This window comes from Siniperca chuatsi, linkage group LG20 (assembly GCF_020085105.1).
Source record: "Siniperca chuatsi isolate FFG_IHB_CAS linkage group LG20, ASM2008510v1, whole genome shotgun sequence".
NCBI classification, from domain to species: Eukaryota; Metazoa; Chordata; class Actinopteri; order Centrarchiformes; family Sinipercidae; genus Siniperca; species Siniperca chuatsi.
The window spans coordinates 9,145,443-9,158,655 of record NC_058061.1 but is presented as its reverse complement, the minus strand read 5'-3'; the positions used below and the strand labels follow the sequence as shown (position 1 = coordinate 9,158,655).

Below are 13,213 nucleotides of genomic sequence, written 5' to 3'. Positions count from 1 at the left end.
CAGATACACGAAAAACATTAAAAATATTGATAGAGCAGGCTCACATTAATTAATTAGAAAATTAGCTAAATGAATCACACTCTGGCAACAGACTCACCACCCAGGGTCTTGGTTAGTCGTTTCTTACCTCTGCTGTGAATCTTTCTTCATTCATTATAGTGAAGCGAAGCTCAATCAGTGGTAGTCCATTGACTCTAATTATGTTTCTCCAATCAAAAACCCAGACAGCAATGTTCCCGGCTGTGGATAATAAAATTAAATGAATTTGTAATTGAGTTTATTTTCTAATGGAAAGTGAAGAGAGGATGCTCAAAGACATGAACAACAGGTAGATGAGTCAGCCTCCCTTTGCATATAGTAGAGTTACTGCCAGGCATTTTGCATTCAGTACCACAGGGGCCAGAGATGCACACAGAAATGTAATGCATCACATACTCTTCACTGTGATTTATGCGGCTTCCTGCATGATCACTGTGGCGTGATGATGCTCAGTGTCTCATTGGCCTCTATGTAAATGAAATGTGCATTAGAATTTGTATGGGAACACATATATTACCTTAAAAAAGACAATTTAAAATTGGGTGAAATTATTTCACTTGTTTTCAGTTAAATTTTATTTATTTTCATAACACAAGTTATCTCATTGCACTTTTCCTATAGAGCAGGTCTAGACCGTACTCTATATAATATTATTTACAGAGACCCAAAAAATCCCAGCATGAGCAAGCTTAACTTGCTAGATTTCTAGGTTTAAGCAAAAACACTTTTGCAATTCGTTTAAGAAAATCTGTTGCAACAAATGAAGTTGCATTGGAATATGAATCTGAAACCTGTATGTTTTTTAGTTTTATCCCTATGGCGCAAAATAATGATACATTAAAATAATTTAATTGCAGTGAATGCATCTTGTCTGTACCATCATCATGTCAGGTGTTCTTATTCACTGATTCATATACATTTGTACTTATTTGTTATTCTTTTCTTACTTTTTCTGCAGTATAAATTATTGATTTCCTCTAAAATGTGGTTCGTCTATATGTCAACAAAATGATTTGTCCATATCGGTGCTGATATTTGTATGTTTTGTTGCATTAGTATTTTACACAAATACTTACAAGAGAGGAATTCTTGTAAATTTGCTGGATTTATTATGCATGATTTGTTGGTCATGTGGCCCAACTTCTGTCATGTAGAGATAAAAAATCATTTCTACAGATTTGGTGTGTTATGAGACTTGAACTTCTACAACTGTGACCATGTCATGTTTGCCTTTTTAAAGATTTAAAGAAGTACTGCAGACGTGTCTACAACCCAGAAATAAATCAGATGAGGGTGTGACAACTAAAACGATTGATCTGAGATTCACATTAGCCAAGTGTGCCTCAGATTTGCAGGGAGGGACACGTCCTTCTGAGGACCTTGCTGCACTTGCTCAATATATATATATCCCCTCTGGTGTGAACTGAAACAGGCACGTGGAGGAAGCGAAAAATGGTCAGTGCGCATTACTCTTTAAGGATTATGTGTGATTTGCCCTTTAAGATGCACATGTATTTTATCAGTGCACTCAGATGTCATAAACCTAATGCAAAACGCCCATTAATATGAGCACTGGCAGGCGAGCCCAACGTTTTTCTCAGATTTATCTGTGGTGGTACAGGAAAAAACGAACAGCTTATCCTATTCCAGCACTGCATCAGTCATAATTCTCAAGCTGGCACCTTATTCTCGGCACATTTAATGGATACAGAGCTTTATAATTTATCCTCTTCTTAACTGCAACTTTACCTGAATTAAATTTCAGGCACAGTACTTTGATTACATCCTTGCTAAGTACCACAATCTGATTTCTCTATTATCTAAGGAATGAATACAAATGGGCAAGCTGAGAAAGAGACAAAGGGGCAGGAAGAGAGAGGGGACATAGGGAGAGATAACTAATAAAAAGAAAGTCAGTCGGAGAGACAAAAAAAAAAGAGGAAAGACAAAGGGGAGGCGAGGAACAAAGAGCTGAAAGAGTGGAACGAGAGCAGCCATCCAGTCTGGATGAGCCCCTCTTGACCTTCTTGGTCTGAGGAATGGTGGTGGAACACACACCAGTCTTTGAAGCCAGCCTTGCATCACATGCTTGAATGTACCAGGCTGACTGTTGGCACTGAGTGTGTGGCGAGGAAAATCAAGTAGCTTTACAGGGGCATCTTCAGGTTTGGCTGAGGCTGTCAAAGCCCTGCCGGAGCCCAGACCTCGGTGTTCCCAGATCCTCACAGAGCCTGCAGCCTGTCACTCGCCTGCCAAAAGTGGAGCTCATTTGTGGAATACGGTACACCTTCCTATCGTGGCTGAGTGGGATGCAGGTCTCTGCAGAGTGTAGGATCAAAGCATGCATAGGACACAAGCACATTGCTCGATGTCACCCGACGATAATCCTCATTTCTCCTGCCAGGCTGGATTCCACTCATATTTCACAAGCAAACTTTGGGCATCGCTCATCTCTCTGCTCCGCTTCATATGAAATAATAACCTGTCCTAGATTGTAGGCTGTGTGCACTTTCTCCCCCGAACTACAGGGCCTGTTTTGACAGCACGACTAATAAAACAAAAATCTGATCATTTGGCGGTGGCCTTGAAGGTTGAAGAAGGTTAGAGCATGGAACCAGTGGTGGAAAGTATATTTATTTATTTATTTACATGTTATATTACTTTTTACTTCTATGTCGGTCACCGAAATTCAGCCATATGATAACAGATGGACTCCATCCACTTAGGAAGATCATGATATGTAGTTGAAAGCACCAAAAAAGGCTAGTAAGTGTAACTCATTCAAGCCTTCCCTGGATTACTAAAAGTCCCAAAAAATGCACTCAATACAAAGCCTATAAAGAGGACTTGGCCAGGAGTATGCCATTAAAAGTGCAAAGCATTAAACCAATTAGACTGGATTTTATTGATCCTTAACAGCATGCAAAATGTTTTCTTGTACATCTGTTTCAAAGTGAAATACCGGCTGTCTGCCGCATAACTTTTTCTAAACAACTTTCCTGGTTTTAAATAAGCAGCTTATGCGAAAATTGGAGACCATGTGGTTGTGTTAATTACCGCTGACTAATGAGAACTGATCTCACAGTTTGAGTTTATTACACTACAATGATTCAGTGAGGGTTTGCCAGCAAGTCCTTATTTCACAAGTACAAAATAATTTTTTTTATTTATGTAACTCTCTCAATTCAACCTACATAAATGTCAAATTTTATACACACCAACATATAGACATGTGACAAATTAAAGGAAAAACTTGAATAAACAAGTGGAGAAACATAACGAATGCAAATGCTTCCACTGTACAATTAAGCAATTAACATCCAATCATGCTCTGTGGCATGTATAAAAATGGTGAACAGGCCCAATTGATTATGATTTTGTATCAAGATTGCAAGAGGAAAAGATCTGAGTGACTTTGTTGGGCCACAGATGGCAGGAGCTTCAGTCACAAAGACTGCTCAACTGGCTAGTGTTTCAATAGTGACTAAAGTGACATCTGCATTTAGAAATTGTGGTCATGACCATGATGCTTGTGCATTAGTACGATATGTAAGGAAAAACAGAAGAGCAACTCTTCCTCAGGCGATTGAGAATGTCAATGCAGGACGTGATCAGACTGTCAGCAAGAACAGTCTGTCGACAATTACATAGAGAGAGATATTATAGTAGGGTTGCAGTGCATAAACCCCTCATTACAAAGATGAATGCACTTTTGAGAGTTCAGTGGTGCAAAAACCATAGGCACTCTACAGAGATGTGGGGAAAAGCGATATGGTCAGATGAGTCACCATATCGACAAGTGGGCGAGTGCAAGTGTGTCGTGCACCAAGAGAACGGCACAGGCCTGAATGCTTGACCCCTACAGTGAGGGTTATGCTGTAGGGGGCATTTTGCTGGCATGGTTTGGGTCCATTTGTCCCCTTAGAGGGAAGGGTCACTGCAAATCAATACAAAAGTTGTTGTGATCACCTTTATCCTATGATGAAACATTTTTCTGATCACACACATCTCTGATGGGAGTGGTCTCTTCCAGGATGAAAATGCCTCCATCCATAGGGCACAAGGGAATACTAAATGGTTTGATGAGTATGAAAATGCTGTGAATCATATGCTATGGCCTTCGCAGTCACCAGATCTCAACCCAATTGGGACTATATACCTTGATTTGTCAATAAGTCTTGAACTGTATCTGCAGTGAAGCTTTAGTATCTTATCTCCGCATTTCTTCCTGTTATTTTAAGCTTTGCATCACCTGCCCAATAAGTGTTTGGTACTCAAAGTAGTGTATGCAGTCCTTAGTTTCATTTAAGTAAGAGCACAGCACCATCTAGTGTTGCATCTATAATCATCGCAGATTAAATGCACAATCATCAGTATATTGACCTGTATTATTGAGTATTATATTTTTTTTGCCTAGTACTTCTATTCCTGTGTGCACTGACGTGATAGTGAGCTGCTGTAGCAAAAGTTTCCCCTCGGGGATCAATAAAGTATTTCTAATTCTGATTATGATATGCAACATTTGTGGGGGGTAAATAATGACGTCAAAGCAGACCACAGGCATGTCTATGCAACCTGTTTTTTAAAGATTGCAGAACCTGTTGAACAATCTGTTTTTTAGCAGGGTAAATGACATGTCTGAATACTTTCACTGAGTCAAAGCAGACACCCCTTCAAATATGGAACACAATCTGGTGCAAAAAGACCTGTTCTGGATTTTATCTGGGCACCTTTGCTGAGTAAAACCCATATGGGTCTTTTTACATCAGTCAAAGTTCTCGATTTGAGGGGGGTTCAGGGCATCAAAGCTAACTGGATGACTCCGTGAACCTGCTTCCTGAAACAGGCCTCTAGTCTATCAAATTTCAAGTATTAAAATTCATTGTTCCACGCAAACAACAAGACAAGAGATAACACTGCAATAATTTATTTAAAGAACAATGGATTATGCAATAACTTAAAGGTGATATTGCCTTTGAAAAGACAATATTTACCTTGTTATATAACAGATAAAACATTCATCAGAAAGCTGAATGAAACCATGTACAGATACTGTAAATACATAAAACCAAACTAGCCTTAGCTAGTCCCGTCAACAACCATTAATCCTAATACAGCATGTTGCTTGTAGAAATACCAAATGATTTAGTATAAACAGCCAGAAAGTATTTCTTCCACAGTAACACATAACTTATGTTAAATTAAAACGAGACAGCTACTATGTGATATGTGGCCATATTTGTATTGGAAATGAAAACTATTTGAACTTTAAGTTAAAATTTTAGTGCAATTACAAACTTTTTACAAAATCTTTCAAGACGTGGAATCTGAAAACTTCATATACATTTCAAGGCTTTTTAATGATGGTGTAGAAACCCTGCTCTTGAGATTAAAAATACCCGGACTAGCTTGCCTTTTGCCTGTAACAAGTCTCTTTTCACAAAGTTTGTGTTTGCAGACAGCAGTAGTTTGGTAGACTAACTGTAGTCTAACAAACTAAAATTGTTGAAGTCTTTGTAACATTAGACTGCATGCTTCACTTACCCTTTTTGAAAATTAAAAAGGTTTCATTGAAGATAGCACATAAATTACTTACAGCACTCATTACCAATGAAAGCGTGAATTAACCATTTCAAAATTCATCAATTTAGATGAAATGGATGTAAATTTTGAACATTTAAAATAAACCACGGAGGTTGCACTGATGTTTCCTTTCCAGCAGTTTTTCTGTATAGTGTACGTCAGCGTAGCCTCAGATGCACACTCCACACATCTCTGTATACTGCATCTCTACAGTAATTCCCTTCAAAGAACCCCTATCTTTGAAAAACAAAAATTAAAAACTAAAATGTTTAGAGCAACTTTTTGACAGACCATACGGTAGCCTGGTTTATACGAATTATCATTTTGCAGGTTGTCTTTGTATTATTGAATAGCTGAGTGGCTGTAGCTTAGAAGGACATGATGGTCCTCTGGATGATATCAACACATTCCTGCAGCTCATCCTCTTTGATGATGAGGGGAGGGGCCAGGCGGATGATGTCACCATGGGTGGGCTTGGCCAGCAGTCCGTTGTCACGAAGGCGTAAGCACACCTTCCAGGCATCATAGTCTGGGGGATTGTTTGAATTTATGTCAGATTAAGTGACTGCAAGATGCAAATGAATTTTTATTCTTAATTTTACAAAGAATGTAGAAAAGGCAAGTTTGAAACTGCCGTAAAAAAGGAAAAAAAAAAAATCCACTCCAAAATACAGTTCGTTGCATTTTTCAATACATTTGACATTTCACTTTTAATTTCTTAATTTGAACTAGTCTGTCTTAAAGACTAATAGCATTAAGACTCACTATAGACACTATATGACATCAAATTCAAGTCTTGATGCTCTGATTTCCAGTCTATAGAGACAGCCATTTGTACATACTGAATTAAGTGTCTGAAATCATTCAATGTCTACGAATTTGAAGTGTGTTTAAGGGTGGATTTGCTTTTTTAAGTGAGCTTGGATTAATGCACTTCAGAAAAAAAGAAAAAAAAATTAAAAAAAAGATTGACTAGGTAATACTTCAACAAAACTAAAGTGTGTTAACTAAGATTTTTTTTTTACCTTAGTTACCAAATAACGATTAGAAATAGGTCAGTACTGTACCTTTGGTCTCTTTGATGACGATTGCGTTAAGGAGCCCTTTCCCTCTGACTGTTGCCACAATGTCTTTGGGCAGTTTTCTCAGCTCGGCCCGCAGCACCTCTCCCATCCTTTGAGCATTCTCTGCCAGCTTCTCCTCCTCCATCACCTGCAAATAAGAACAGTAAGAGTTTAAAAAAAAAAAAAAAAGGAGAACTTGTTGATCAAAGTGGCATGCAGATTTCTCTTTTGATGTTAAATTGTCTTTGAAGTTAACTAGAATGCTTGAAATTATTTTAACTCTATGGTATACTGCATATCACAGTGGGAAGTTCTCTCCATTAAATAAATTAAAACAAAGGCAAAACCAAGAAAAAAGTAATGAGTTGTTAAAAGGTAGACACACAAGGAAAAGATAAGTAAAGATCACTTTAACACTGACCTGAAGTGCAGCAATAGCAACCTGACAGGCCACAGGGTTACCGCCATATGTGGACCCGTGTTCCCCAGGTTTGATGGTCAGCATTACCTCATCATCACACAGCACAGCAGACACCTGAGGCACATAAACACAGATAAAAGTTACATACATACATACATACATACATACATACTCCTGTCCAACACAACTGGAGTCCATAAAGTTTGATTCTTTGACTCATGCAAAACAAATCTAGAATTTAGTACTATTAAGTGTGACTGAACAACAACAAAAATACTTACAGGGTAAACTCCTCCAGAAAGAGCTTTGCCCAGAATCAGCATATCTGGACGGACTTCCTCGTGGTCCACAGCCAGACGCCGGCCAGTCCTTGCCAAGCCTGTCTGCACCTCATCAGCAATCCACAACACCTGGACAAAACACAGAGGACCTTAGTAGTATCGCAAAGCCCCTCAAACATATTGGTTTTACGACAGTAAATCACCACAGCCCTAGGTTTTTTTTTTGGCCTGGTTAAACACAATGTGTTTTTTCAGGAATTCTTGCGATCTTGAGGAAAGAGAGACCTTCCAACAGGGAGATGGGTCTATAGAATTATTAAGAAAAAGTACAATCATTTTGTATCACATTTGAAAAAAAGGGTACAGCTCTCAGTGAAAATAGCCCAGGTAAGTAAAGGTTGAAAAAAAAAAAAAAAAAAAAAAAAGTAAAATAAAATCTGAATACCTGAATGCTTGCCCACATGTTGCATTAAATGATTTACAATTAAGCTTTGCAGATGCTATAAGTTGTCATATTATTTTAGAAAAACTATCACTCACAAAAGTGTATGTTAAAGTGTTAGCACAGAGGACTGGAGTGAATAACATTAACATTAGCTGAACAGAATGGACCTGCCTGTCTTCTATGGCACAATATAACATGGCTGCTCTTCACTTTACTTGACTTAAACCCTTTCTCTCTTTGTGAAGTACAGGTAATCTACAATGCTTTTCTACTCTTTGTACAAAATAAGAAAACTTATGGCTAAAAATTAATCAGCCCAGACTACAGTTGGCCCTCAATTAATGTAGCAGTCAGAAGGAGACACTCTGTAATAGCTGGCAACTCTGTTTGTGTGTAATGTTTTTTGCACTGCTTAGAAACAATCTGTACCAGGCCAAACAGAGCCCTAAGAGCATGCATAAGGGAAATACAATGTGCCTTTGTACTCCACGCAGCATGATAAAAACTAGATCTAGATTGGTGTGCTGTACATCCACATGGCAGGAAGTAGCTTGATGATTTTCAAACTGTAGTAGTGTTATCACAACACACTTTTCGTGTTAAAAGTTGGCAGTTTTAAATGCAGTGTAGTCCCACTTCACGCCCTACCCCTCTTCTCAAGCACCTAAAAAAAATAAAATAAAATAAGAACCGGCACGCTTTATTTGCTGTGCTCTGCCTTCAGCACCAAACCTAATACCTGCTGGCTATTTGATGTCAACATGCATGTCCTCACACTCATTAAACAGCATGGAACAAGCTTCGGACACAATCACTGAAGTGGTCGATGGGAGGACATTATGTCAAATATACTCTTGTGTTTATTTTAAACAAACCAGACAGCAGTTCAGTTGGAAGATGGCCGATACCTGTGTTTTCACACAGTCAAAACATTCAATCACTAATGATATTTATTTCATGCTTGTCAAGACTCACGTTGTAGTTGGTGCAAAGTTCTCTGACTTTGGTCAGGTAGCCCTTGTCCGGCACCACCACCCCAGCTTCCCCCTGGATGGGCTCCACCATGAAAGCTGCAACATTTGGGTCTTGAAGGGCTTTCTGGAGAAAAGAAGGGAAAGAGAGACTAATCAGACATTTCTATCTGTGTCCAAGATAACCTGTGCATAAATACACATTACTAAAGTCAATCATTAAGTTCTTATGTTAACATGGAAAAGAAGGGGTTGCCAAGATAACAGATCGGCAGACACATGCAATTTCAGCTGGTCATTCGGCCTTTATATTTACATAGGTAATAAAGGTGTCAAGTCAGCTAGTTTTGGAGTGCAAATTTTTGTCTTCATTAAATTTTTTTTAAAACAAATAAACATGTATTTCCAAAGCAGCAGCTCATGTATTTTTTGTTTGTCCTTCAGGTTAGTCTTGCCAGGAAAAAACATTGCGAGTACAATGCAATTTGGCAGCAGGCTTTGAGGTCCTGCATGTTGGATTCTTCCACCAGCACATTAACTCTGAATGTAAGTCTGATGAAACTTTTGCAGCCTCTGACATCAGTGTTTCTCTACAACCACTCTAACAAAGTTAACCATGTATCTTGCAAATTAGACTTTAGACAAACTTGTGCCTTTGGTGCATGCAAGTATGTTGTTGTATAAAAAGAGCCCAAAGTCTGATGTGCAGTAACTGAAACATGCATACAACATCCCCTTATAATTTTGACATTTTACAAGGCACGTTGAGACCAAAGGTGAAGAAACTTTTCCAAACATTTGCTACTTCTGACAGTATGAAACTCAAAAAAGTATCATGCCAGGTCTCTCAACGACTGAAACAAATTAAAACAAACATGGTAGATATTGTACTGTATGTCAAGATAGTCAAAACCTGTACCTCCAGTGCAGGAATGTCATTGTATGGGACAAGCTCAAAGCCTGGCATGTAGGGACCGAAACCTTCATAACTACTGGGGTCAGAGGAGCTGGAGATGGCTGCCATGGTGCGGCCCCAGAAGTTTCCATCTAAACAAGATGGAATGAGATGGCACATTTATCATATTGTTATTAGTTTACATCTTTACATAATATAGGAAATTTGAGACCTGCGGTCACCTCATACTATATCTGTCAAGAGGATTGGTGCGCATGCTAACGCTAAGTTTAGTAATCTTCTATTCTTAGTAATAGTCTATTGTTGTATTATCCAAACTGTAAAGAATCATTGTTGTAATCAAGAGTTGAAGTTTTATTTTTTGAGTTGTATATTTCTAACATATGAACACAAAATGTAAATGTTAGTAACGTAACATGAATTAAGTTATTAACATTATGCGTCAAATACGCAAGAGCGTTTGCACTCTGGCAAACTTTGCTAAATTCCTGTGTAAACAAAGCAAATTATTGAAGTTTATCTATGAAGAACTACATTCTGACAGCTTGAGCTCCCTGACAAATGGATGCAATAAAAGTTACACATGACTTTGTTGCCAATCTTTAACTGAACTGTGATGTAGTCTTTTATGACATAAGATGGTTACTTACCTGCAAAAATTATTTTGGCCTTGTTTTTGGGAACTCCCTTTACATTGTAAGCCCACTTGCGGGCAAGCTTGCAGGCAGTCTCACCACCTTCAACACCTAATTTGTAACAGAAAAAATAAATGTCAACAAACTGACTCATGATCATTTCTCAACAATTAGGGTTGGGTGTTTCCTAACAGTACCTGTATTCATGGGTAAGACTTTGTCATAGCCAAACATGCTGGTGATGTACTCCTCATAGTTTCCCAGCACATCGTTGTAGAATGCTCTGGAAGTCAGGGTGAGTTTAGAGGCCTGGGCATTGAGCGCAGCTATGATCTTTGGGTGGCAGTGGCCCTGGTTTACTGCACTGTAAGCACTAAGGAAGTCATAATACCGGCTGCCCTCCACATCCCACACATAGATGCCTAGAGTAAAGAAGAAGAAGAAGAGTTATTAGTCAGATGTTTCATAAGTGATTTGTAACATTTTGAAGGAAAATGAACTCACCCTCCCCCTTCTCTAAGGCCACAGGAAGGGGATGGTAATTGTGCGCTCCATACTTGTCCTCACGGGCGTAGATTTCCTCTGAGGTGAGTGGACGTTCAACCCTCAGTTCGGAAGCGACGGTGGAGGCCGGACGTGTAACAGAGTGGATGCTGCGGCGGAGAACAGGAGCAGCACGGCTCAGGCTGCGGCTGACCTGGAGAATTATTCCTTTCATGGCGCTATGTCTATATGGTAAAGAAAATTTAATTCAGTTGGTATCAGTGCCAAATGTATTCCTTTGCTCCAAGTAACATTCAATAAGTCTATCAATCTAACCCTGGAACATTTAACTTAAAGACTACATTAAAAAGTGATGAATTTGCTGGTTTCAGCTTCTCAAATATGAGAATTCTATGCTTTTGTTAGTCATATGATGAGTAAACTGAATATCTTTGGGTTTTAAGACTCTTGGTCGAATAACGACCCATATCTCAGGGAACAGTCAAGTATCTCGTCGTTCAAAAGTTTCCCAGCTATGTGCACAAAAATACCTTCTACATCGTTGTGTGGGACATCTTGCCATCTGTAACCAGTCACCCAACATAATTTTAGACTACTAAAAACACCAAATGGGATGACCGTCAAACTAAAGTATGGTTTTAACTCTCCTCCTGGTTCTTTGCTCCTGAACCATCTCCAACATACAGGAGTCAAAGCAATTAAAGAACCACCCTTTTTAAAATCAACTTATTATCTTATAATAACTTATAATCCTGTCCTATCATTGGCAGTGATGCTCTTACATTAAATACATATTACATTATAAAAACAAAGAAATGCCCCTCCCACACACACAAAACAAACTCACTGTAGCTACTAAGGTCAAGCCTAATAGGCTAATACACTACTATATATGAGATTCCATAGAGCACATAGGCTTTACAGGTCTGCTGAACTACGTTTCTCATTCACATTCAACACAATAGAGGAAAATACCTTTGCTGGGTGTGGGTTAACAAAAGCTAATCCCACAGCAGCATGGCAACTCAAATGTGATGTTCCAGACTATTCTAGTTTTGTCGCAATCAAAGCAGACTTGTTTTAAATTCCCCTTCACTGTTATCTATTACTGTAACATGTACTACTTTTCTTGCTGCTGACTATTTATAAAATTCACTGCTACTATCTAAATGTTTAAATATATACGACTGACAAGGTGGCCTTCATTATGTGGTGGCACTGAACGGTTTTGAGATGACTCACACCATCTTTCACTGGTGTTACTGGCATTTAGGTTTGGGTTGTCCAGGGATGGGCCAGGTTAAATAAGTAAGCCAAACCTTCTATAACTACTGTTGCAGGAGATTGAGTATTACTTAAGGCATTTTAGTTTACAGAAATCATTTCCAAAATGATGAGAAGTACAGCAGTTTTGAAAAATGAAAAAAGACTGATTAACAAAAAAAAAAATTCTGAACATGAGATAGATCCAGTACTTGGGATACTCGGGATAATCTATAATCTTGTACTGTGAATAAATACACAGAGCAAACATGCAGCACTTTGACTGGGCTACATCAAGGGCAGTGGACCCGTGCCATTGATTCGTGGCACTCAGTCATCATGTAACCTGCTCTTGAAAGATAATAGGTTGCTGGGGAGCTGCCTCCACACACACCCACCAACATTACAGTCGGGAGTTAAATAAAGACCAACAGTGTGAGATCCTCAGATGATAGTCTTTGCGACCTAAGCAGTTCTCCCAAACCATTTGGTATTATGTAACACTGTATCGTGAAACATAAGTCGAAGCTCGTTCTAATTTAAACTCTAAAGTAAAACGGTGTCAGTGACTGTTTATATATGACACTTGCCGACCAGTCGAAATAAATAAACGCACGTTTCTTCTTGCTCAAAGAGTGTAAACGCTTATAAGATCAACTATAACCAGACACAGGTGCATCGCTTCCTTTTTGATAGTACGCTACCGGCCGGCAACACAGGCTAGCTAACATTAGCACATTCCTGCTATCAGTTTCTTTTAGCCATCACTAAATTATAAAGCAAGCGTTTTTGAAGGAGACATGGAAGGAAGTCAAATAGTACCAGAAAGACGTGAAGTGAAGATAAAAACCGTCTTGAAACGCGAATGATGCTTGTCCTGTCCGATGGTTGAGGCGGAAGGCTGAATGACTGTCTGGCGCGCGTGCAGGAGTTTTCATGCGTATCTGCGTCAGAGGCATAAGACACGCCTCCACCATGTTGCAACTTTTTCCAAGAATTGCACATGGATCAATGGGATTGCGGCGGTCGATCAGTCTCAAAGTCTTCCTAAAAACCTCCATTGGCTATGTGAAATGATCAGATTCATCGCG

General features: G+C 38.9%; 1 protein-coding gene across 1 annotated transcript; it reads right to left on the bottom strand.

Moving 5' to 3' along the window:
- Window positions 1-4,950: 4,950 nt before the first annotated feature.
- Window positions 4,951-13,093, bottom strand: oat (ornithine aminotransferase). The gene is made up of 10 exons (XM_044179040.1): window positions 12,945-13,093; window positions 10,860-11,083; window positions 10,553-10,777; window positions 10,371-10,466; window positions 9,724-9,851; window positions 8,809-8,931; window positions 7,389-7,517; window positions 7,108-7,221; window positions 6,690-6,834; window positions 4,951-6,151 (listed from the first exon to the last, which is right to left on the bottom strand). Exons 2-10 carry the CDS (start codon window positions 11,071-11,073, stop codon window positions 5,991-5,993), a joined length of 1,335 nt encoding a protein of 444 aa, XP_044034975.1. The 5' UTR covers window positions 11,074-11,083; window positions 12,945-13,093; the 3' UTR covers window positions 4,951-5,990.
- Between the last annotated feature and the right edge of the window lie 120 nt (window positions 13,094-13,213).

Excerpts from the sequence above, each read along its gene's own strand:
- oat (XM_044179040.1), bottom strand. The coding sequence starts at position 11,073 with ATGAAAGGAATAATTCTCCAGGTCAGCCGCAGCCTGAGCCGTGCTGCT. Across the intron at positions 7,518-8,808 it reads AACTTTGCACCAACTACAAC|GTGTTGTGGATTGCTGATGA; the intron begins GTGAGTCTTGAC and ends TGTTTTGTCCAG. Across the intron at positions 6,835-7,107 it reads TTGCTATTGCTGCACTTCAG|GTGATGGAGGAGGAGAAGCT; the intron begins GTCAGTGTTAAA and ends TCTTATTTGCAG.